At 39.7% G+C, this 25,996-nt stretch overlaps 2 protein-coding genes and 1 long non-coding RNA gene across 14 annotated transcripts; 2 read left to right on the top strand and 1 right to left on the bottom strand.

The window, feature by feature from the left end:
* Positions 1 to 237: 237 nt before the first annotated feature.
* cilp (cartilage intermediate layer protein, nucleotide pyrophosphohydrolase) lies at positions 238 to 7,396 on the top strand. Its single transcript, XM_018686318.2, has 9 exons — positions 238 to 351; positions 1,109 to 1,269; positions 2,000 to 2,053; positions 2,205 to 2,474; positions 2,617 to 2,796; positions 2,954 to 3,259; positions 3,381 to 3,489; positions 3,629 to 3,777; positions 3,902 to 7,396. Exons 2-9 carry the CDS (start codon positions 1,212 to 1,214, stop codon positions 6,259 to 6,261), a joined length of 3,486 nt encoding a protein of 1,161 aa, XP_018541834.1. The 5' UTR covers positions 238 to 351; positions 1,109 to 1,211; the 3' UTR covers positions 6,262 to 7,396.
* On the bottom strand, positions 7,007 to 11,402 carry eif3jb (eukaryotic translation initiation factor 3, subunit Jb). Its single transcript, XM_018686322.2, has 8 exons — positions 11,247 to 11,402; positions 11,011 to 11,099; positions 9,059 to 9,116; positions 8,846 to 8,955; positions 8,630 to 8,726; positions 8,350 to 8,520; positions 8,161 to 8,234; positions 7,007 to 7,815 (listed from the first exon to the last, which is right to left on the bottom strand). Exons 1-8 carry the CDS (start codon positions 11,257 to 11,259, stop codon positions 7,687 to 7,689), a joined length of 741 nt encoding a protein of 246 aa, XP_018541838.1. The 5' UTR covers positions 11,260 to 11,402; the 3' UTR covers positions 7,007 to 7,686.
* A 6-nt stretch (positions 11,403 to 11,408) lies between these two features.
* On the top strand, positions 11,409 to 21,758 carry LOC108889711 (uncharacterized). 12 transcript variants are annotated; one of them, XR_007814126.1, is made up of 11 exons: positions 11,409 to 11,426; positions 13,679 to 13,734; positions 14,122 to 14,420; positions 14,951 to 15,650; positions 16,051 to 16,349; positions 16,880 to 17,579; positions 17,980 to 18,278; positions 18,809 to 19,508; positions 19,909 to 20,207; positions 20,738 to 21,416; positions 21,722 to 21,758. It is a non-coding gene; the product is annotated as an uncharacterized LOC108889711 (long non-coding RNA). The 12 variants fall into 12 exon arrangements; XR_007814123.1 differs by lacking the exon at positions 11,409 to 11,426 and adding an exon at positions 12,507 to 12,849 and having other exon boundaries at positions 13,657 to 13,734; XR_007814120.1 differs by lacking the exon at positions 11,409 to 11,426 and adding an exon at positions 12,508 to 12,849.
* The last annotated feature ends 4,238 nt before the right edge of the window (positions 21,759 to 25,996 follow it).

The following is a 25,996-nucleotide window of genomic DNA, read 5'->3' as shown; positions in this document are numbered from 1 at the left end:
GGGTCAATTTATTAACACCAGCATTTGTTACTCAGACCCCCTGACTGTCCCTCTTTCATATGCAGCACTATTTAATAATCATTGGTGTGTCATGGTTGCACAATGAAGGTTATAAATTATCAAGATAATAGTGCAATCAAAAAACACTGTGGCACGCTGCCGGGAGAGGAGGGAGGAGAGGCAGGGGGTGCTGGAAGCAGAGAGGTATAAAAGAGACAGTGAAGGAGTGTGTTGAGCCAGAGTGAGGACCAGAGGGGAGAAATGTGAGAACATAAAGAGGGAAAGAGTAACGGACGTTCCTATACCAAAAAAAAAAGAGAACAGAAACAGGATAGTGCACTCAATAAGGAGGTAAGGAAATATCAGATCATTAGGATGGTTATTGTATGCATGATTACAACAGTATCAGTAAATAGTTTACTGCTGTCATGGTTAAAGTTTAAACTATGTTACAGAAAGTGGACAGTTCATTCAATTTCAGGGACTGTAATTTCAATTCCAATTTGAATTATCATCCACCTAACCCTCTATTTCAGATTACTGCTTACAACTTGCATATCCGCTAATAGCCTTCGTTGTAATTACACTGCACTCTGATCTATTGAATGTAACTCCCCGTGTCCAAGCTTAATTAATGATTGATTATTTTATCAATATTCTTTCTGTTCTTTCACCTTAAAAGCAAAGGCGACTAATTAGTCTGTCGTGTACAATTTTGCCAATGCACAAATGCAAACCTTGTGTGTGTGTGTGTGTGTGGGTGTTTGGATTGTGTTGCCAGTGTTTCGTCAGTGGATGCAGAAATGTTTGAGTGTTCCCCTGACAAATGGTGATGGCTAACACAGATGTGTAATCTGAGTGGGGGGCTCTGTTCAGCTGTGCTTTTTACCCTAAAACCTCAAAGACAAAAAGTATGGAACATATCCTCAAAGACACATTTTTTATTCTTGAATCCTTGATAGGAACTGTTGTTTTATTCACTTTAATTAATTGTCTCATATTCACATGTAATGTGTAATGTTACAAGTAAAATTAAAATGCAACATTGAACAACGGTAACACGAATATGTTTCTTCACCATGTTTTATTATCATCATCTTCCCACCAGGAGTTTCTGCTGCTGGACTCTATCTTCTCTGGAGTTCCTGGTGTGAAACGCACATTACCAGAGGTGAAAGTTCAAGGGTCAGACGTAGCGGCTGAGTGTGAAAATGTCACTGCCTCTTCTCATCCTGGGAATCATAGCAGCCAATGTTGTTGCTTCTCAAGGTTGGTCTCTCATGAAGATGCTGAAACTCTTGTGTGTTTTTTGTTAGTGTCACATGTGTATTGAAAGCCACCACACCCTCCCTACAAACATACGCACATTTTAAATAAGTCAGCTGGGGATACTTGCAAATATCTACACATCAAAACACATAAATTTGCACTCTAATAATCTAAATAACTCGAAATAACACTGTAATGTTACTGTATGATTTCAGCTTGCAGCTGAATGTATGTTCCTATCTGGAGATTTATACTTAAACTAAACTAGGCTGTCAAGTTTTCTAAATCAGTCACACCCTGCTGTATTTTTCTCTGACCCTGTTTTCTCAGTCAGTGTCAAGACTGCTCAGCCAATGAACAAAACTGACAAAGTCTGTGTTAGACAACAACAGCTGAATTGCAGTTTGCAGATTTCACAGATAAACACAGCTGCAGTCATATATAGTCACATTTTCAAAACATGACTACATACCTACAGGTGTGTGCAGTGTACTCAACATTAAGATTACTGTAGATGTTGAATTATTTCAGAATCAGAAAAAATTTTCATGTTCATGTAAAATGCAATAGAGAGACTAAAGTATGCTTTCAAGAAAGAAATATTTGGAGAAGTAACTAAGGCACATTGCCAGATATGAATTTATGTATATGCATGAATGAATGCATGGCACAAAAATCATGTGAGAGACAGTTATGGCATTAATCACTCATTTTGATTTGTCTGTTCCAGGATCATGGAGAAAGGACAACAAAGAGTCTGGTCCTGCTGTCTACCACTCAGATGGTAACTTCTGCTCTAAACTTCAAAGCCAAACATGTATTCAGAAGTGTAGAAGGTCTTTTGTTGGTTTGGTCATCTTCCTAACTTATAGTAGATATGCTTAACACAGTAAGTATAAGCTGCTACTCAGGCTGGTGTTTGTTTCTGTGTCTAGAAAACTATGAGTGGACCACATGGTTCAATGTTGATCACCCCGGAGGTCGTGGAGACTATGAGCAGCTGGATGCCATTCGCTTCTATTACCGTGCCCGAGTGTGTGAGACTCCACGGGCGATCGAAGCCAGAACCACTGAATGGGTCCCAGCTCGTGAGACTGGGGAGAAGGTCCATGCAGACCCCACTGTGGGCTTCTGGTGCCTCAATGAGGAGCAAGGTCCCGATCGCAACTGCTCCAACTATGCAGTCCGCTTCCTCTGTCCCAAAGGTTTGGTCTCGTAACACCTTTGATATTCATTCAGATAACAAAATTTGGTCTCAGTGTCAAAGCAAGACCCTGCACTCTTCCTCCAGCTATTTTCAGAGTGATGGTTTGAATATTGTTGAATATTGCTCTATTTTTTTAACAGATAACAGTGTCAACATTCAGGGTACCTGGGGCCCGTGGTCAGACTGGGGCCCATGCCCTGCCCCCTGTGGTCAAGTGGGGGTCCAAATTCGCTCCAGAAACTGCCAGTCTCGCTCTATGCCTTGCAGTGGGCCTAAAGTAGAAGGAAGACCATGCAATGGACCTGAGTGCCCAAGGACAGGTGAGTTAACCTTGATTTAGTTGGACAGACTCCTCTGCAGTTCAGTCATGTCCTGAATTGGAGTAACCTCCTCTGATATAGGATATATTTGCAAAAAAGAAGTTAACAGCTAACCTGTGAACCACTAACCTTTGTATTTGTTTTATTCCACTCTTAGATTGTTACCTGCAGTGTCTGATGGGAAGGGTGAATGCTGAGTGTGATGCATGCATGTGTGAAGAGCACATCCTGTTGGGTTCTGTACGTGGTGCTGGAGGTCTCACTGCTGAAGGGGCTACAATCCTTCGCTACGGCAAGCTCCTTACCCTTACTGACCACAACGGACATTTCCGCATTCCTGGTATCTGCCCTGATGGCAACACCACGCTGACAGTCAGCCTCCAGGGTCATGTCACCTTGAATGTTGTTGTGCCCAACAGCACTGAACGCACCTCAGTCCTCAGTGTCCACCTGAAAAGAACAGGTACGATAGATGTTTGTGGATTTACAACAAAATATTTTAGTACAGTTCCCAATGTCTTTGTTAAGCGTGAAAGGAAACTTAGAGGTAATATGTTAATTTATCTCCAATTATCATTTGTCAGAGAAACTTCGTGTGTTGGGCAACCTTGAGAGCAAGGCCAGGAGGCAGGGACAAACTGCTGCCTTCTGCTGCAAAGTGGCAGGAACCCCACAGCCAGACAAATACCAATGGTAGGACTTGTTATCTTGACATTATAATGCACAGACCACACATTTATAGACTCCAATATAGTTATTTAATATTTAAAAAATATAATATGTTTCACAACTTGTTTCTGCTGTCTGTCTTTCCTTATGTGTGAACAAACAGGTTTCATAACGACAGTCTCCTGGAGAAGCAGTCTGAGAACACCTTGGTCCTGAAAGATCTGCGTCCTGAGCAGGCTGGGGAGTACTACTGCAGAGCAAGTGGTCCATCTGGGGCTATTAAGACCAAACCAGCTACACTCAAAGTCTTAGGTGTGTTCTCGATAAATTGATAAACACATTAAATACACAGGAATAAATAGACTTTGTGTGCATTAAGTAGCATAATATCAAATCAAACTAAGTTAATATTTTGATTTCTACATCTCAAACACAGGTAGAAATGAGCATTCATGTAACCCCAAGCCTGAATCCCACCTCATCCGTCTTCCGCATGACTGCTACCAAAACAGCACAAACTCCTTCTACTATGATGTGGGCAAGTGTCCCTCAGGTACATGTGTTGGACAGCTGGACAATGGCATCAGGTGCAAAGACAAAGTGGCTTACTGCTGTGGTGTGGAAAAGATGGAGGAGAGGCAGCTAACATGCCAGGGCTACCAACTGCCCACCATGGTGGTGACTGAGTGTGGCTGCCAGAAGTGTGTGGACACCAAGGCTGTTGTGCACGGTAGGGCCATTGCTGCAGACAATGGCGAGCCAATGAGGTTCGGCCATGTCTTTATGAATGGAGTCAGAATCAGTCGTACAGGCTACAAAGGTACCTTCTCCATCCAAGTCCCTCCAGACACAGAGAGGTTAGTCCTGACTTTTGTGGACAACATGCAGAAATTTGTCAACACCACAAAGGTACTTCCATTCAACACCAAAGGAGGGGCTGTTTACCATGAGATCAAACTCCTGAGAAAGAAAGAGCCTATCACCATCAGTTCCACAGAAACCAACACTCTGGAGCTTGGGGAGGTGGAGGGTCAGGAGGCAATGGTTGAGATCCAGATTCCTCCCCATTCCTTCTACAAGGAGAATGGAGAAGTCTTCACGGGTAACGTCAATGCCAGTGTAACGTTTCTCGACCCAAGAGATGTCTCCACAGCTGCTGCAGCTCAAAGTGACCTCAATTTTGTGGGAGATGAAGGAGATACCCTGCCACTGAGAACCTATGGTATGTTCTCAGTTGACTTTAGGGGTGAGGAAAACAACGAACCCCTGAACGCAGGTGAAGTGAAGGTGTTCCTGGATTCTGCTCAGGTGAAGATGCCTGAGCACCTCAACACCATGAAGCTGTGGTCACTGAACCCCGATACTGGCCTGTGGGAGGAGGAGGGAAGTCTGCAGATGGAGAAGAAAAGACGAGGCAAAAGGGAGGAGAGAACCTTTCTGATTGGTAATATGGAGATCAGAGAGAGACGACTGTTTAATCTGGATGTCCCAGAGAACCGCAGGTGTTACGTCAAAGTGAGGGCCTTCCGCAGTGAGCGCTTCATGCCCAGTGAGCAGGTGGAGGGAGTTGTGGTGAGTCTCATTAACATGGAGCCCACAGCTGGTTTCTCCTCTAACCCACGTGCCTGGGGCCGATTCGATAGTGTCGTCACTGGCCCCAGTGGTGCCTGTCTTCCTGCCTTCTGTGATGAACAAAAAACTGATGCCTACTCTGCCTATGTCATGGCCAACCTTGGAGGGGAAGAACTGGAGGCTGTCCCCTCTTCTCCCAAACTCAATCCCAACCTCATTGGAGTGCCCCAACCTTACCTGGGTAAACTGAACTACAGACGCACTGACCACGAAGACCCCAGGGTGAAGAAAACAGCATTCAGCATCAATGTGGCAAAACCAAGTCCCAACACAGCTGAGGAAGGCAACGGACCAGTGTATGCATTCGAGAAATTGAAAGAATGTGAGGAGGCCCCATTCAGTGCAGCACACTTCCGCTTCTCAAGAGTGGAAGGAGACCGCTATGATTACAACACAGTGCCGTTCAATGAAGATGACCCAATGAGCTGGACAGAGGACTACCTGAGCTGGTGGCCAAAGCCCATGGAATACCGGGCCTGCTACATTAAAGTCAAAATCAGTAGTCCACATGAGATCAATGTGCGGTCACGCAACATGGGTGGCACCCATCCCAAGACAGTGGGCCAGCTGTATGGTCTCCGAGACACTCGCAGCATCCGTGACATGGACCAGACAACTGTATCAGCTGTGTGTGTGGAGTTCAAGTGCAGTGGGATGCTGTATGATCAGGAACGTGTCGATCGTACCCTGGTGAAGGTGATTCCACAAGGAAGCTGTAAGAGAGACCATGTCAACACAATGCTTCAGGAGTATCTGGTCAACCACCTGCCCCTAGCCGTCAACAATGATACCAATGAGTTCACCATGTTAGCCCCTCTTGACCCTCTGGGCCATAACTACGGCATTTATACGGTGACAGACCAGGATCCCCGCACAGCTAAAGAGATTGCACTTGGACGCTGCTTTGACGGTACTTCGGATGGCACATCTCGAGTCATGAAGAGCAACGAGGGCGTGGCGTTGACGTTCACCTGTGGAGATCGTGAGGTGACACGCCAGAGTGTCTTCCAAGCCGTGCAGGGTTCTCAAAGTCAGACAGTAACAAGTGTGGTGAGAGGAGATGGCCGGCAGAACCGACGCCGGCAGAGAGCAAACGCATCTCGCAGCAGTCGACGACGTAGCACCAGAAATCCAACAGGAAGACGCACAGAAGCCAGAAGCTAAACAACAACACTGAAGGTCAACATGGAGACCAAATGAATACCTACAATGGAGATGAGTAGAAGGTGCTAACCTTATGTTTTGATACATTTATTTTTTCTAATTAAGTGAATATGTAACTAAAACTAGACCTATTTCTTGCAAATTCTTCCCAAAGAATAGTTGCAATGTTTTCTGTCTCACTTTAAATTTTTAACTGTACTGTGGTAAATATTTACTTGAAACTGTAAATAGAGTATTTATTACACGTGCCTTAAAAATCAGTAATCAGTGAGCTGGGTGCAGTGTTATTACAGTTAAAATTATTTCATTGATACTTTAAACAAAGACAGAAACACAACTTATCCTTTTGACCAGTGATTTATTAAATTAGATGCTTATAAAACACTGCAGATGCTGTATCCTCCACATTGTAATGTATCCAATTGTCCATGTAACATTGAAACTGGTCAATTGCTAGAAAAGAAAAGGAGAAATACGCCCCTTTTGACTAACTGTAGCCCATATGAAGACATGGTGGGGTGAAGCCCATAAGCCCCCGCTCCTCATCACACTTGATACAAGCCTGCAGAAGCAATGATTAGGAGACCAGTTGTAGCAAGTTAATCCACTTGCCTGATCCATACTTTTCTGCATTAGTATAAATCAAATTAGTAAATTACATTTTGTCATGCACAAAAAATACCTATAAGCACTCTTTGCTCCAAATTTTCAAGGATATTCCAGAGATGTATCAAGAGAATGGCTGTGAGGTTTTAAAGTCACATTTATTATACTTGTCTATCCCTTTTATCTTACAATGAATGTCATGTGCTCTCTGTAAAATTACAACTACTACTTACACGTTGCATCAGTCTCAAAATCACCCACAATGCAACCTTTCCAGAGATAAAGATGAATAATGTACTGAATAATTGTTCTGCATTTGGCAACCAAAGTTATAGATACTATATACTTTCCTGTAAGAGAACCATCCACAGGTAAGTGAGACCTATAATATATACATGACATTCTGGTTAAGAATTTGCATAGAACCTTGTGTTTCTATGTCACTACACTTGTAACTGCAATACTGTATCTGCCATTTTGACAGGAGCAACATTTAATAAAAAATGAGCCCCGCAAAACTCAGACAACAGCAGTTACAATGTATTCTCCATTGAAGCTGGGTCACCCAACAGATACTACATGATTATGTGTGTGAGAATCGAGGCTGAATGAGACAGAGAAAAGGCAATTCCATATGTATGAACATAAAGAGTTGGTGAGACTGGATGCTCCCTGGTATAGTCCCTCTGGTCATTGAAGCAAAATGAAGGGGGCAACACATAGTTCAGATTTTCCAGGATGGCACTGGACAGCATGAGAAGGTACAGCTGCATTTCTGAGGGTTGGGAGGGGGAAAGGGCAGTGGTGATGGAGCCAGTGTCACATGAAGTCCTCATAGTCTTGGGCGTAGCCGCCATCAAACTCTGCATAGTCAAGGTCATCCCTCAGCTGTGCTTTCAAACCGCCTCCAGCTAAGACGCCTTTCTTCTTCTTCTTTCCTTTGTTTTGCTGTAAAGGCAAAGAAAACTCACTTAATATACATTATATATGAAGTCACATTCTAATTTGATCTGAGAATCATCTGGTTAAACAATGCTACAAAGTAAAATATTCATGTGTATTCAGATGGTTAACTAGAATGTTACATACTATGCTTGAATTAACAAATATATCATGCTTGGTTTAGATTCAGTATAGAAACCAGATGAACACTGAAGAACAAACCAGTTGATCTCACCTACAGACACTTATCAAGTGGCTAGACAAGGTGAACAGCACCCCCTACTGAATATAAACTACAGATCTGCATTTATTTCTGAGAAAATTCAAGAATACAAACATACTGTCACTTACTTTTTCTTGTTTCTGTTTTTCACTAAGTAGGACTGACAGGGAATTACTGATTTTCTTCAAGTCCTCTACTTCCACTGTTAAAGAGAGAAGAAAACAGTTATTGATCAAACCTGCTTTAAATGAAATTGTGAATATGAGTAATAATCAGTACTGTTCACTAAAGATTTGTGTATAAGATTCTAAACTTACATGAAATACAGAGTTCCCGAAACAATGAATCCAAGAAACTTGAATAATGCACAGATTTTTCAAACTGGGATATCTTTTCTTTCAGCAATTTTTCAAACTCTGTGAAGTCGTCTTTGGAGGATGGACACATAGCATCAATCCCAGTGACACTGTTCGAAGTGCTGCTGACACCTGAAAAAATAGTTGAAAAAGCAGTTTGATATGTCTTCTGTGGACATACAGAAACACAGATGCAACTATTGATAAGATTTTTTTTTTTTTTAATCTGATACTGTCTTACCAAAAGCATCTTTTGCTAGCTCCAAGTCTGCCTCTTCCTGTAATTTCTTCACTCTTAACTTCTCTTGCAGTTGTTCTTCAGGAGTAAGCTGTTCTTGCTGTAATGATAGATGCCACAAAGTCAAAATTAAAATATAATTAGAGATGAAAAAGGGGGCAATTTTGTGTATTATAGAGAAAATTGTTAAAGCCATCTGGGATGAAAAACAAAACTCACTTGCTCCAGCTCTTTCTCCTTCAGCTCCTGTTGTTTTTTCTTTAACCGGTTTTCTTTCTCTTTGATCTTCTCACTCAACTTTTTCTTTTCAGAAACCTTCGTCTCTGAAACTTAAAATAGTATTTAAAAAAAAAAAATCAGAAAAAACAGACAATTTAGATACTGATCAACATACACGTGTTGTTGTCAAACAGGTGGCAATTAAATACAAACCTGTTTTTTTTATCTCTGCTTTTTTCTCATCCTCTTCATCTTCATCATCCCAGTTGTCCTGTGAATAAAAATAAAAGGTGGGATAGTTAGCATTTATTATTCAGGCCTCATGGGCAAGCTGTGTAAAAACCATTGAGACAACAACTTCACAACAGATGCTTTTGTTGCCTATGGGCATATAGGCAACAAAAGTATGAAATGCTGGATCAATCCAAGCCCATCCAGACCAGTAAATGTCTACATACCAGGGATGTCCAATAATCCAGTAAGCTCATTTATAAAACTGTGGTGAAGTCAGGTGATCTTTAGTTATATTTTGTCACTCTACAAATATTTGTTTTCAGATGAATAAATATCTACAAGCTGGGATTAAAAACAAAGAAAACCAGCTATTATTAGACACATTACAATTATTTGGGAGCATGTGATTTTGTGAACAATATATATTGATTTTGTTTGTTTATATTGAGATGACTTTAAACATGTCAACCCTACTTGATGCTGCCCACCACTGTTGCTGGGGACTGATCCAAAGTTCAAACATGCAGTTCAAGATCTGCCAAGGAGTCAGTGGTGCACTGCACTCCAATACCATCCACAGAATTGTTGTTAAATATTTAAATCCTATGGTTTCATTTTGTTAAATAATTGAAAAGGTCCTTCCTATGGACATCTCTTGTCTGGGAGATTAAATACTTCACAAACTAAATGAACTAACTAACTCAACTTTACACATAGAGATACACATATTACTCAATGAACTGACTAGACAGGCTGTTGAATTTGAGCATACAGTAAATAGAAGAATAGGTTTTCTTCTTTTTAAAATCCATTTGGGATTACAAATTTCATTTGCGCAAATGACTTAAATGAGTTATTCTCGAGTTTGCCACTGACAGTTTACCCTACTTGTTGAATAAAACCTTAGTTTGTACTACGGAGGACACGAAATCATCAGTTTCTTTAGTTTGGGCACCATATGTGACAGAAAACTGAACAATTGAAGAGGCCTCTACCAGCGCTTTCCTTGGGTCAATTATTTGAGGTTTCTGGATAGAAACCATGTCAACATTCAGGTAATAACCACCTGTATCGCACCATCAACTGAACACCAGTCTCTTCCAACACGCCTGTTGGAAAGTAGGAAACTTCTAGGCCTAGCACTCGCCTCAGTTGAGTCATCAACCCAGATGATGATTTCATCTGATTGTGGCTAAAGTTGGTTAGCAAGCTAACGCCGCCTCATGTTAACGAAACTCGAGCTGTGGCGATTCAGGACAGTGCACAAGTGCTAATCCCGTACAATCATTCAATGAAACTAACTCTGGCCAATAATGAGATAACCGTCTTCATTAACCAAGCACTCCAAACCACTTAAGTTAACGACGCTATCGTCGAGGTTACCTAACGGTAAAGCTCATTTTAGACGCCAGCGGACAGGGGAGCTAGCGAGTTTGTTAGCCAAGTGGCCCGGTAAGGGGTTAGCTTCAAGCTACGTTATCCAAATTTAGCCCGGCTATCCGACAATTACATCGCTGACTACCAGCTTCAAAATAAAAACAATCAATATCAGCGTCCAGAGATTCAGATAAATCCAAACCCGGTAACTGGTGCGCCAACATCCACTGTAGTAACGGTACGTTACGACAGTTGAAAACCGAGTGCTAGCCAAACGTAAGCTAATCTGGAGTTACTACGGGCTGCCTGGTGGAGCCACATGAGTTAGCCGCCAGCTAGCACAAAGCTAACACAGGCTCCGGGGTTAAGGCTGACAGGCAGCCACAGACCACGGTGAAGCATGGTACCACAGGCGGGGCGACGGTGCCTCCCCCGTTAGCCCCGCACTCATCGGACCGGCTAACTGCTCTGTAACATTCATCCCACACGCGTTAGCTCGAGCTAAATCTCAGCTCGGATTTAACTCGTGCGGGTGTTTGTCATGTTATTTTTACCTTAACATCTTCCTCTTCGTCTTCGCCTTCCCATTTGTCCAGCGCTGCCGCCTTTTTAATCGGCTCCTCCGGCTCGAAGTTGTCAGCGTCTGTAAAAACGACAACATGAAATTCGTTAGGCCAATCCACATCTAACGATCGAGTGTGACAATAACGTGGTGATCGGCTCGAAAAATATGGACTGTGTCAAAGCGGATGGTGTACAGATAGCTATCCTTCCCAACTTAGTTTCTCACCCCAGTCCGCCATGTCGGCTGTGTTGGTTGTGTTTGACAGGCTCGCGGTGGAGTCAGTGCTGCAGCCCGCTGGCCACGTTCAGAAACAGCTCCCACCTCCTGGACGTCACTGTCGGCTTATCTAATGTCCTCACTGCGCTGGACTACTCCAAGCAACATGACGCCGATCAGGCACCCGAGGTATTTTTATTTAATTAGATAGTAAACATAAGGAGGGTGCTTGATATAGTGTGGCTTGAAGTTGTAGTATTTCATTCAGTAGTAGTCTCATTTACACTATGCAATATGTCAAAAATATCAAACATTAAAAATGAAATATGCCTACTGGATTCAATACGTTATTGCCATTTCAACATAGCTGATAAGAATTTGGTTTTGGTGAGTTCACACAAAATTAAACAACAACAAAGACCAAACAAAAACCTCACATTACATTCAGTAACAACATTAAAGGGTAACTATTTTTGAAAAAGTGATAACAATTAGAAAACAATAGAAATATAATTAAAATATGTATCCCCATTGGGGTGCTATCAGTACCACAGAACATTATAAATAAAGCGAGGGTGCCTTCAATAATAATGCAATGAACGGTTTTTATTGATCAGTTAACCCTTTGAAGCCCACGGCAGCATATACACGCTCAGATATCAGTTTGTCTCTAGAGTGTCATTACTCCGCTTAGATTTGAGCAAGAGATACTGTTTTTTCACTCAACAAAAACTGGAGAATCAGTGCTTTCTGACCCGACAAACCCCAGTTTGACTCAGTCATCGACCCCTGCCGATAAACTTGTAAGTTAAGTTAGAAAAGCGTCGGATCGTCTCGCTTTCCATCTCAGTGTATATAAATCAAATCTTGTCCGCCATCTTAGTTGATGACATCGACAGCACTTTTCTGAAACGGACATTTCTATTGGCTCCAGTGGGTACCCTCACAGCCAATCAGAGTGTCTGAATCAGGAGCTTGGAATCTTTCTACATATTCTGTGGTTGCGAGCTCAGACGGGGGCAATGCTGATTATTCTGAGCTCCATGCAAACAAAAGTTGGACTAGGTTTATTGTGATGACAGAAAAAAGACAGAAAGACGCAGCAAGAAATATACAAAGTGCAGCTGAGGCTTTCGAGCTGACTTTTTACAGATATGTTCGATATTTCAGATTATGAAAAGGGTGGGACAATATTTCTTAGCTGTGACTGGGCAGCTCCCAAGTCAAAAGTTTGTTTTTGTATAATATAATATAAAATAAGCAGCCGGACAGGGAAATCAGACAAGCGTTTATCGAGTCCCAAAAAGTTGTTGGTAGGTAGGGCATAGAGGGCAGCCCCTGCATAGAGCGTTTTTTCCTGCCGTTGTTAGCTTGCGTGAGTCGTCATTGGTCGCGTCGTTTGTCGTCACCGACCTTCTGGGAGGAGCGTAGAGAGGCGGAGAAAGGCAGTCGGAAATCATATTTAAACCAACATTTCAACCGTCGCCTCTGTTTGTCAGTAGTGTGAGAAAACTTAATCACGGAAGAAGCCTGGATACTTAAACAAGCTTTGGAACTGCCTTTTTGTCCAACACGAGTGAGGATGGACGCTGAATACACTTGTAGCGCGAGGGTAAGGCTAAGGAGCAAACTAGCTCGTGGCTAGCGTTAGCTTTTGCGTTAGCGGCGAGCGTTAGCATTAGCCTTCTCTTCTCTTAGTCATTTTGTGTTCCATCCTGGTCATTTTAACTCACTTTATAGCGGTCTATTATGTCGTCGTCATCGTTTTGTGCCTATTTGTGGTAATTTTGTATCATATTGCGTCTGCAGCTGGCTGCTTTACTCCTGTATATCAGCGTTAGCGTTAGCGGTGAGCGTTAGCATTAGCCTTCTCTTCTCTTAGTCATTTTGTGTTCCATCCTGGTCATTTTAACTCACTTTATAGCAGTCTATTATGTCGTCGTCATCGTTTTGTGCCTATTTGTGGTAATTTTGTATCATATTGTGTCTGCAGCTGGCTGCTTTACTCCTGTATATCAGCGTTAGCAGTGAGCGTTAGCATTAGCTTTATCGTTAAACAATGCCTTTGGCTTTACCCTTTTTGTCGTCGTTTTTATTTGCGTGGGTTAAAGTGCGTTTGTGTTTCTGTGACTATAGCGTGCCTGGCATGAGTTGTGGGCACCTTACGGAGGAAAGGTAACTGTAAAGTAGTCTGTTTGTCTAATTATTATGTGTCTATTTGTGGTCTTATTGCATTCTTTTGCGTCTTTACTAGGGCTACTTTACATCTATTCATGGTCAGCTTCTTTGTCTCTTGTTCTTACTGTGTCTCTATAGTTTTGTGTTCTGATCATTTAACATTTTTTGAGGCATTATTTTTGCTTCATTGTGGAATCTCATTGTCATCTCATAATCACTACTTACTTATTCGGTTTTTCAGGTGTTGTACTTGTGTTTTCCAGGCCTACTTGTTCAGCTGATGCAGCTTGGACACCAACATCAGCTTACAGACCAACAGGTATGTGTCCCAAACATTTACTCAGTCTGAAAAATATGCGTTGATGAGCTGAATTACTAATATCAGCAATTGCTTTCGGTTTTCTCGTTTTGTGCATCTGGATAAATTCCGTCTCAAACCTTGGCATTTAATGAATTTATTACTGAATATAATATAAAGTAATTAAATGTGTCTATTAAATCAGAAAAGATGTACTAACTGTAATTGCTCAGAGCTCAAGGTGACATTTTCAGATGTCTTATTTTGTTTAATCAACAGTATTTACTGTTTATCATAGGACAAAGAAAACTATTAAATTCTCACCTCTCATGGTTAAACTGTTGAAGAGAAATAGGAAGTCGTGTATTGATCATTTTCCTTCATATGTTTGTCTTTGATTTCCTCCAGCTGTCACCACTTCGTCCACAACATCGCCCACGATTGCAGAGACATGGTCCACGATCGGAGAGACATTGTTGAGGATGAGGGAGACATTGTCCACGATCAGAGACATTGTCCATGACTCGTGGTGACTTGGTCCCCGATAAGTCGGCACTGCCGGCGTTCATAGAGACATTGTCGATGATCGCCGAGACATTGTCCATAATCTCAGAGACATTGTCCGCGATCACAGAGACATAGTCCACGATCACAGAGTGTCTTTTTGCAATGAAGCAGTTCTTTGAGACCAGGACAGAGGCCTCCAGGTAAAACACAAACAGCTTTACATCAACTGTCCCACACAGAGCACTGACTTTAAATTACTATTCAGTACTCCATATATCAGAAAAGTGTAATAATAGAAGTAATCTATCCTATAAAAATAATGTATAAGTAATCTGTATTAATAAAAGTACTGTATAAGTAATTAGCAATTTTAGAAGTAATATGTAACAAGAAAATTAATATGCAATGTTAAGAATAATCTAATATTGGTGTCAACAGTAATTCTGTAATATAAAAGCAATGTAGAATTAATTGTAATCCAAAAAAGAAGCAAAATATCATGTTATAGTAAGAGGTCAAAAGTACCACAGTATAGTAAAACATCAAAAATGTCATTGTGTAGTAAGGCATAAAAATGTTATTATACTAAGGCATGTAAAACCATCAGATGTTCTGTTTCAGCTGTAATGTTGAATATTTATCTGTGTTTTCATGGTTAAACTGTTGAAGAGAAATAGGAAGTCATGTATTGATCATTTTCCTTCATATGTTTGTCTTTGATTTCCTCCAGGTGTCACCACTTCGTCCACAACATCGTCCACGATTGCAGAGACATGGTCCACGATCGGAGAGACATTGTTGAGGATGGGGGAGACATTGTCCACGATCAGAGACATTGTCCACGATCGCAGAGACCTTGTCAAAGACGAGAGAGACGTTGTCCATGATCAGAGACATTGTCCCATGCTTCGCAGAGCTCTGCGCAAGAGTCGGTAGTGACACTGTGGTTCCTCGATTCGACGGCATGACCGCGATCATGGAGACATTTGTCAATGATTACAGAGACACCGTCTATGATCTCAGAGACATCGTCCACGATCCCAAAGACATTGCCCATGGTTGCAGAGACATTGTCCATAATCTCAGAGACATTGTCCGCGGTCACAGAGACGTAGTCCACAATCGCCGAGATGTCGTCCACGATCGCAGAGACATGGTCCACGATCGGAGAGACATTGTTGAGGATGAGGGAGACATTGTTCACGATCAAAGACATTGTCCATGACTCGTGGTGACTTGGTCCCCGATAAGTCGGCACTGCCGGCGTTCATAGAGACATTGTCGATGATCGCAGAGACATTGTCCATAATCTCAGAGACATTGTCCGCGATCACAGAGACGTAGCCCACGATCACAGAGACGTAGTCCACGATCACAGAGTGTCTTTTTGCAATGAAGCAGTTCTTTGAGACCAGGACAGAGGCCTCCAGGTAAAACACAAACAGCTTTACATCAACTGTCCCACACAGAGCACTGACTTTAAATTATTTATATTCAGTACTCAGTATATCAGAAAAGTCTAATTAAATAGAAGTAACCTACCCTACAAAAATAATGCATAAGTAATTTGTACTAATAGAAGTACTGTATAAGTAATTGGCAATATTAGAAGTAAGATGTAATACTCAAAGTACTGTGTTACTAAAAACTGTCATCGTGTAGTAAGGCATAAAAATGTTATTATACTAAGGCATGTAAAACCATCAGATGTTCTGTTTCAGCTGTAATGTTGAATATTTATCTGTGTTTTCATGGTTAAACTGTTGAAGAGAAATAGGAAGTCATGTATTGATCATTTTCCTTCATATGTTTGTCTTTGATTTCCTCCAGGTGTCACCACTTCGTCCACAATATCGTCCACGATTGCAGAGACATGGTCCACGATCGGAGAGACATTGTTGAGGATGAGGGAGACATTGTCCACGATCAGAGACATTGTCCATGACTCGTGGTGACTTGGTCCCCGATAAGTCGGCACTGCCGGCGTTCATAGAGACATTGTCGATGATCGCCGAGACATTGTCCATAATCTCAGAGACATTGTCCGCGATCACAGAGACGTAGTCCACGATCACAGAGTGTCTTTTTGCAATGAAGCAGTTCTTTGAGACCAGGACAGAGGCCTCCAGGTAAAACACAAACAGCTTTACATCAACTGTCCCACACAGAGCACTGACTTTAAATTACTATTCAGTACTCCATATATCAGAAAAGTGTAATAATAGAAGTAATCTATCCTATAAAAATAATGTATAAGTAATCTGTATTAATAAAAGTACTGTATAAGTAATTAGCAATTTTAGAAGTAATATGTAACAAGAAAATTAATATGCAATGTTAAGAATAATCTAATATTGGTGTCAACAGTAATTCTGTAATATAAAAGCAATGTAGAATTAATTGTAATCCAAAAAAGAAGCAAAATATCATGTTATAGTAAGAGGTCAAAAGTACCACAGTATAGTAAAACATCAAAAATGTCATTGTGTAGTAAGGCATAAAAATGTTATTATACTAAGGCATGTAAAACCATCAGATGTTCTGTTTCAGCTGTAATGTTGAATATTTATCTGTGTTTTCATGGTTAAACTGTTGAAGAGAAATAGGAAGTCATGTATTGATCATTTTCCTTCATATGTTTGTCTTTGATTTCCTCCAGGTGTCACCACTTCGTCCACAACATCGTCCACGATTGCAGAGACATGGTCCACGATTGGAGAGACATTGTTGAGGATGGGGGAGACATTGTCCACGATCAGAGACATTGTCCACGATCGCAGAGACCTTGTCAAAGACGAGAGAGACGTTGTCCATGATCAGAGACATTGTCCCATGCTTCGCAGAGCTCTGCGCAAGAGTCGGTAGTGACACTGTGGTTCCTCGATTCGACGGCATGACCGCGATCATGGAGACATTTGTCAATGATTACAGAGACACCGTCTATGATCTCAGAGACATCGTCCACGATCCCAAAGACATTGCCCATGGTTGCAGAGACATTGTCCATAATCTCAGAGACATTGTCCGCGGTCACAGAGACGTAGTCCACAATCGCCGAGATGTCGTCCACGATCGCAGAGACATGGTCCACGATCGGAGAGACATTGTTGAGGATGAGGGAGACATTGTTCACGATCAAAGACATTGTCCATGACTCGTGGTGACTTGGTCCCCGATAAGTCGGCACTGCCGGCGTTCATAGAGACATTGTCGATGATCGCAGAGACATTGTCCATAATCTCAGAGACATTGTCCGCGATCACAGAGACGTAGCCCACGATCACAGAGACGTAGTCCACGATCACAGAGTGTCTTTTTGCAATGAAGCAGTTCTTTGAGACCAGGACAGAGGCCTCCAGGTAAAACACAAACAGCTTTACATCAACTGTCCCACACAGAGCACTGACTTTAAATTATTTATATTCAGTACTCAGTATATCAGAAAAGTCTAATTAAATAGAAGTAACCTACCCTACAAAAATAATGCATAAGTAATTTGTACTAATAGAAGTACTGTATAAGTAATTGGCAATATTAGAAGTAAGATGTAATACTCAAAGTACTGTGTTACTAAAAACTGTCATCGTGTAGTAAGGCATAAAAATGTTATTATACTAAGGCATGTAAAACCATCAGATGTTCTGTTTCAGCTGTAATGTTGAATATTTATCTGTGTTTTCATGGTTAAACTGTTGAAGAGAAATAGGAAGTCATGTATTGATCATTTTCCTTCATATGTTTGTCTTTGATTTCCTCCAGGTGTCACCACTTCGTCCACAATATCGTCCACGATTGCAGAGACATGGTCCACGATCGGAGAGACATTGTTGAGGATGAGGGAGACATTGTCCACGATCAGAGACATTGTCCATGACTCGTGGTGACTTGGTCCCCGATAAGTCGGCACTGCCGGCGTTCATAGAGACATTGTCGATGATCGCCGAGACATTGTCCATAATCTCAGAGACATTGTCCGCGATCACAGAGACGTAGTCCACGATCACAGAGTGTCTTTTTGCAATGAAGCAGTTCTTTGAGACCAGGACAGAGGCCTCCAGGTAAAACACAAACAGCTTTACATCAACTGTCCCACACAGAGCACTGACTTTAAATTACTATTCAGTACTCCATATATCAGAAAAGTGTAATAATAGAAGTAATCTATCCTATAAAAATAATGTATAAGTAATCTGTATTAATAAAAGTACTGTATAAGTAATTAGCAATTTTAGAAGTAATATGTAACAAGAAAATTAATATGCAATGTTAAGAATAATCTAATATTGGTGTCAACAGTAATTCTGTAATATAAAAGCAATGTAGAATTAATTGTAATCCAAAAAAGAAGCAAAATATCATGTTATAGTAAGAGGTCAAAAGTACCACAGTATAGTAAAACATCAAAAATGTCATTGTGTAGTAAGGCATAAAAATGTTATTATACTAAGGCATGTAAAACCATCAGATGTTCTGTTTCAGCTGTAATGTTGAATATTTATCTGTGTTTTCATGGTTAAACTGTTGAAGAGAAATAGGAAGTCATGTATTGATCATTTTCCTTCATATGTTTGTCTTTGATTTCCTCCAGGTGTCACCACTTCGTCCACAACATCGTCCACGATTGCAGAGACATGGTCCACGATCGGAGAGACATTGTTGAGGATGGGGGAGACATTGTCCACGATCAGAGACATTGTCCACGATCGCAGAGACCTTGTCAAAGACGAGAGAGACGTTGTCCATGATCAGAGACATTGTCCCATGCTTCGCAGAGCTCTGCGCAAGAGTCGGTAGTGACACTGTGGTTCCTCGATTCGACGGCATGACCGCGATCATGGAGACATTTGTCAATGATTACAGAGACACCGTCTATGATCTCAGAGACATCGTCCACGATCCCAAAGACATTGCCCATGGTTGCAGAGACATTGTCCATAATCTCAGAGACATTGTCCGCGGTCACAGAGACGTAGTCCACAATCGCCGAGATGTCGTCCACGATCGCAGAGACATGGTCCACGATCGGAGAGACATTGTTGAGGATGAGGGAGACATTGTTCACGATCAAAGACATTGTCCATGACTCGTGGTGACTTGGTCCCCGATAAGTCGGCACTGCCGGCGTTCATAGAGACATTGTCGATGATCGCAGAGACATTGTCCATAATCTCAGAGACATTGTCCGCGATCACAGAGACGTAGCCCACGATCACAGAGACGTAGTCCACGATCACAGAGTGTCTTTTTGCAATGAAGCAGTTCTTTGAGACCAGGACAGAGGCCTCCAGGTAAAACACAAACAGCTTTACATCAACTGTCCCACACAGAGCACTGACTTTAAATTATTTATATTCAGTACTCAGTATATCAGAAAAGTCTAATTAAATAGAAGTAACCTACCCTACAAAAATAATGCATAAGTAATTTGTACTAATAGAAGTACTGTATAAGTAATTGGCAATATTAGAAGTAAGATGTAATACTCAAAGTACTGTGTTACTAAAAACTGTCATCGTGTAGTAAGGCATAAAAATGTTATTATACTAAGGCATGTAAAACCATCAGATGTTCTGTTTCAGCTGTAATGTTGAATATTTATCTGTGTTTTCATGGTTAAACTGTTGAAGAGAAATAGGAAGTCATGTATTGATCATTTTCCTTCATATGTTTGTCTTTGATTTCCTCCAGGTGTCACCACTTCGTCCACAATATCGTCCACGATTGCAGAGACATGGTCCACGATCGGAGAGACATTGTTGAGGATGAGGGAGACATTGTCCACGATCAGAGACATTGTCCATGACTCGTGGTGACTTGGTCCCCGATAAGTCGGCACTGCCGGCGTTCATAGAGACATTGTCGATGATCGCCGAGACATTGTCCATAATCTCAGAGACATTGTCCGCGATCACAGAGACGTAGTCCACGATCACAGAGTGTCTTTTTGCAATGAAGCAGTTCTTTGAGACCAGGACAGAGGCCTCCAGGTAAAACACAAACAGCTTTACATCAACTGTCCCACACAGAGCACTGACTTTAAATTACTATTCAGTACTCCATATATCAGAAAAGTGTAATAATAGAAGTAATCTATCCTATAAAAATAATGTATAAGTAATCTGTATTAATAAAAGTACTGTATAAGTAATTAGCAATTTTAGAAGTAATATGTAACAAGAAAATTAATATGCAATGTTAAGAATAATCTAATAATGGTGTCAACAGTAATTCTGTAATATAAAAGCAATGTAGAATTAATTGTAATCCAAAAAAGAAGCAAAATATCATGTTATAGTAAGAGGTCAAAAGTACCACAGTATAGTAAAACATCAAAAATGTCATTGTGTAGTAAGGCATAAAAATGTTATTATACTAAGGCATGTAAAACCATCAGATGTTCTGTTTCAGCTGTAATGTTGAATATTTATCTGTGTTTTCATGGTTAAACTGTTGAAGAGAAATAGGAAGTCATGTATTGATCATTTTCCTTCATATGTTTGTCTTTGATTTCCTCCAGGTGTCACCACTTCGTCCACAACATCGTCCACGATTGCAGAGACATGGTCCACGATCGGAGAGACATTGTTGAGGATGAGGGAGACATTGTCCACGATCAGAGACATTGTCCACGATCGCAGAGACCTTGTCAAAGACGAGAGAGACGTTGTCCATGATCAGAGACATTGTCCCATGCTTCGCAGAGCTCTGCGCAAGAGTCGGTAGTGACACTGTGGTTCCTCGATTCGACGGCATGACCGCGATCATGGAGACATTTGTCAATGATTACAGAGACACCGTCTATGATCTCAGAGACATCGTCCACGATCCCAAAGACATTGCCCATGGTTGCAGAGACATTGTCCATAATCTCAGAGACATTGTCCGCGGTCACAGAGACGTAGTCCACAATCGCCGAGATGTCGTCCACGATCGCAGAGACATGGTCCACGATCGGAGAGACATTGTTGAGGATGAGGGAGACATTGTTCACGATCAAAGACATTGTCCATGACTCGTGGTGACTTGGTCCCCGATAAGTCGGCACTGCCGGCGTTCATAGAGACATTGTCGATGATCGCAGAGACATTGTCCATAATCTCAGAGACATTGTCCGCGATCACAGAGACTTAGTCCACGATCACAGAGTGTCTTTGTGCAATGAAGCAGTTCTTTGAGACCAGGACAGAGGCCTCCAGGTAAAACATACACAGCTTTACATCAATTGTCCCACACAGAGCATTGACATTGAACTGTTTATGTTCAGTATTTGATGTTCATTCTGAATAATACATTATTTGTCAAAAAATAGATTTAACCCTTTAGCGAAGTTTAGTTCTTATAATAACAGATCAAAGAAAAGGATGAATTTAAGGATAAACTGACTGTTACTGTTAGGTATTGGAAAGATATTGACCAGTTATACCTTGTTTGTAGTACTTGTTTTTAATGAATGTGTTTGGAAAAACCTGGTTTTAAACAAATGTTCAATGTGTTTCAACAGAATTCACGGAAACAACAGGATCCACCAATGGTGAAAGTAAGAAAATATTTTTATTTCTATAAATAAAGATCAGTGCAATATTTCTGAAACCTCATATCAACAAAGAACTTATTCAGTTATAAAAAATATAATTATGAAAAAAAAGAGACACTTGAATTGTCTCTCAAATGTCAGACTGAAGCAAAAAACATGTAACAGAACATCAAAAAAGTGTAATGTAATTTGCAACATAAATGTTTTAGTAATCTATATGAATAAAAGTAATTTAATTACTGAAATTAATGAAATAATGAATTAACTAGTAATATCAGAAGATAGATGTAATAGTTATCTGTACTACAAAAGAAGTTTGCAGTAGTTAAATGTAGTTTGCATCACTAAACGTTATCTGTAAATTTAGAAAAAAATATGTCATAAAAGTAATTGTAAAAGCAATCTAATATCCAAGGTTATACTAAAAGTAATAATCAATATAAGTAAATAAAGTAAATAAGTAAGTAAGTAAGTGACGCATAAGTAATAGTAATCTAACATGAAGGTGAAAATGTCAAAGTATAATAGTGCATCACAAAAAAGACATAACAGAGTAAAATATCAGGAAAAAACGACGTCACAAAACATTTAAAACGTCATAGTATAGTAAGGCATCAAAAAATGTCATAGTATAATAAGGCATCAAAAACCATCAAAAAATGTCAAAGTATAGTAAGGCATCCAAAACGGTCCAAAAATGTCATAGTACAGTAAGGCATCAAAAGCAGTTCATTCATTATCTTTACCCCTTATCTGTTAAGGGTCACGGAGGCAGGGGGGTGGGGCCGCAGTGTATCCCAGCAGTTACTGGTCAAGATTCAGGGTACACCCTGTACGGATTGCCACTCCATCACAGGGCCAACACATACAACAACCATTCACACTCACATTTTCACCTATGGCAAATTTAGAGTCACCAATTAACCTAAGCTGCATGTGTTAGATGGAGTGAACCCACGCATGCACAGGGAGAACATGCAAACTCCATACAGAAAACCTGTAACTTTGCTGTGAGGCGACAGTGCTAACCACTGCACCACCATGCTGCTCCCATTCTATAGTAAGGCATCAAAAACAGTCAAAAAATGTAGTATAGTAAGGTGTCAAAAATGTCCAAAAATGTCATTATAGTAAAGCATCAAAAACAGTCAAAATGTCATAGTATAATAAGGCATCAAAGACCATTAAAAAAGATCACAGTATAGTAAGGTGTCAAAAAAATTCCAAAAATGTCATAGTATAGTATGGCGTCAAAAATGGTCAAAAAATGTCATAGTATAGTAAGGTGCCAAAAATGGTCAAAAAATGTCATAGTGTAGTATGGGGTCAAAAATGGTCAAAAAATGTCATAGTAAAGTAAGGCGTCAAAAAATGTCATAATAAAGTAAGGTGCCAAAAATGGTCAAAAAATGTCATAGTATAGTATGGGGTCAAACATGGTCAAAAAATGTCATAGTATAGTATGGTGTCAAAAATGGTCAAAAAATGTCATAGTATAGTATGGCGACAAAAATGGTCAAAAAATGTCATAGTACAATATGGCATCAGAAATGGTCAAAAAATGTCATAGTATATTAAGGGGTCAAAAATCACTAATAAATGTCATAGTATAGTAAGGGGTCAAAAATCACTGAAAAATGTCATAGTATAGTATGGCATCACAAATGGTCAAAAAATGTCATAGTACAGTATGGCATCAAAAATGGTCAAAAAATGTCATAGTACAATATGGCATCAGAAATGGTCAAAAAATGTCATAGTATTGTATGGCGTCAAAAATGGTCAAAAAATGTCATAGTATATTAAGGGGTCAAAAATCACTAATAAATGTCATAGTATAGTAAGGGGTCAAAAATCACTGAAAAATGTCATAGTATAGTATGGCATCACAAATGGTCAAAAAATGTCATAGTACAGTATGGCATCAAAAATGGTCAAAAAATGTCATAGTACAATATGGCATCAGAAATGGTCAAAAAATGTCATAGTATTGTATGGGGTCAAAAATGGTCAAAAAATGTCATAGTATATTAAGGGGTCAAAAATCACTAATAAATGTCATAGTATAGTAAGGGGTCAAAAATCACTGAAAAATGTCATAGTATAGTATGGCATCACAAATGGTCAAAAAATGTCATAGTACAGTATGGCATCAAAAATGGTCAAAAAATGTTGTAGTGTAGTATGGGGTCAAAAATCACTAAAAAATGTCATAGTAAGGGATCAAAAATCACCAAAAAATGTCATAGTATAGTAAGGGGTCAAAAAATGTCATAATACAATATGGCATCAGAAATGGTCAAAAAATTGTAATAACATGGTATGGCATCAAAAATGGTCAAAAAATGTTGTAGTGTAGTATGGGGTCCAAAATGGTCAAAAAATGTCATAGTGTAGTATGGGGTCAAAAAATGTCATAGTACAATATGGCATCAGAAATGGTCAAAAAATGTCATAACATAGTATGGCATCAGAAATGGTCAAAAAATTGTAATAACATGGTATGGCATCAAAAATGGTCAAGAAATGTTGTAGTGTAGTATGGGGTCAAAAATGGTCAAAAAATGTCATAGTATAATATGAGGTCAAAAATGGTCAAAAAATATTGTAGTGTAGTATGGGGTCAAAAATCACTGAAAAATGTCATAGTATATTATGGCGTCAAAAATGGTCAAAATAATTCATAGCGTAGTAAGAGGTCAAAAATGGTCAAAAAATGTCAGTACAGTATAGCATCAAAAATTGTCAAAAAATGTCATAGTATACTTTGGTGTCAAAAAACATAAAAAAATGTCATAGTATAGTAAGGTGTCAAAAAACATCAAAAATGTCACAGTAAAGTAAGGCGTCAAAAATGGTCAAAAAATGTCATAGTATAGTATGGTGTCAAAAATGGTCAAAAAATGTCATAGTATAGTATGGTGTCAAAAAACGTCAAAAAATGTCATAGTATACTTTGGTGTCAAAAAACATCAAAAAATGTCATAGTATAGTAAGGTGTCAAAAAACATCAAAAATGTCACAGTAAAGTAAGGCGTCAAAAATGGTCAAAAAATGTCATAGTATAGTATGGTGTCAAAAAACATCAAAAAATGTCATAGTATAGTAAGGTGTCAGAAATGGTCAAAAAATGTCATAGTAAAGTAAGGCGTCAAAAATGGTAAAAAAATGTCATAGTAAAGTATGGGGTCAAACATGGTCAAAAAATGTCATAGTAAAGTATGGGGTCAAACATGGTCAAAAAATGTCATAGTAAAGTAAGGCGTCAAAAATGGTCAAAAAATGTCATAGTAAAGTATGGGGTCAAACATGGTCAAAAAATGTCACAGTAAAGTAAGGCGTCAAAAATGGTCAAAAAATGTCATAGTATAGTATGGTGTCAAAAAACTTCAAAAAATGTCATAGTATAGTATGGGGTCAAACATGGTCAAAAAATGTCATAGTATAGTATGGTGTCAAAAATGGTCAAAAAATGTCATAGTAAAGTAAGGCGTCAAAAATGGTCAAAAATTGTCATAGTAAAGTAAGGTGCCAAAAATGGTCAAAAAATGCCATAGTATAGTATGGGGTCAAAAATGGTCAAAAAATGTCATAGTAAAGTAAGGCGTCAAAAAACTTCAAAAAATGTCATAGTATACTTTGGTGTCAAAAAACATCAAAAAATGTCATAGTATAGTAAGGTGTCAAAAAACATCAAAAATGTCACAGTAAAGTAAGGCGTCAAAAATGGTCAAAAAATGTCATAGTATAGTATGGTGTCAAAAATGGTCAAAAAATGTCATAGTATAGTATGGTGTCAAAAAACTTCAAAAAATGTCATAGTATACTTTGGTGTCAAAAAACATCAAAAATGTCACAGTAAAGTAAGGCGTCAAAAATGGTCAAAAAATGTCATAGTATAGTATGGTGTCAAAAAACATCAAAAAATGTCATAGTATAGTAAGGTGTCAGAAATGGTCAAAAAATGTCATAGTAAAGGCGTCAAAAATGGTAAAAAAAAAAATGTCATAGTAAAGTATGGGGTCAAACATGGTCAAAAAAATGTCATAGTAAAGTATGGGGTCAAACATGGTCAAAAAATGTCATAGTAAAGTAAGGCGTCAAAAATGGTCAAAAAATGTCACAGTAAGAAGTCAAAAATGGTCAAAAATGTCATAATATATGGGTCAAAAAATGTCATAAAGTATAGTATGGCGTCAAAAATGGTCAAAAAATGTCATAGTATAGTATGGTGTCAAAAAA

This window comes from Lates calcarifer, linkage group LG2, assembly GCF_001640805.2.
Source record: "Lates calcarifer isolate ASB-BC8 linkage group LG2, TLL_Latcal_v3, whole genome shotgun sequence".
In the NCBI taxonomy this organism is placed as follows: domain Eukaryota; kingdom Metazoa; phylum Chordata; class Actinopteri; family Centropomidae; genus Lates; species Lates calcarifer.
This window is presented reverse-complemented; position numbering and strand designations above follow the sequence as displayed.

Excerpts from the sequence above, each read along its gene's own strand:
- cilp (XM_018686318.2), top strand. The coding sequence starts at position 1,212 with ATGTCACTGCCTCTTCTCATCCTGGGAATCATAGCAGCCAATGTTGTT. Across the intron at positions 1,270-1,999 it reads CAATGTTGTTGCTTCTCAAG|GATCATGGAGAAAGGACAAC; the intron begins GTTGGTCTCTCA and ends TGTCTGTTCCAG. Across the intron at positions 3,260-3,380 it reads TGTCCACCTGAAAAGAACAG|AGAAACTTCGTGTGTTGGGC; the intron begins GTACGATAGATG and ends ATCATTTGTCAG.
- eif3jb (XM_018686322.2), bottom strand. Across the intron at positions 9,117-11,010 it reads ACGAAGAGGAAGATGTTAAG|GACAACTGGGATGATGAAGA; the intron begins GTAAAAATAACA and ends TTTTATTCACAG. Across the intron at positions 8,727-8,845 it reads AGGAGAAAGAGCTGGAGCAA|CAAGAACAGCTTACTCCTGA; the intron begins GTGAGTTTTGTT and ends CTATCATTACAG.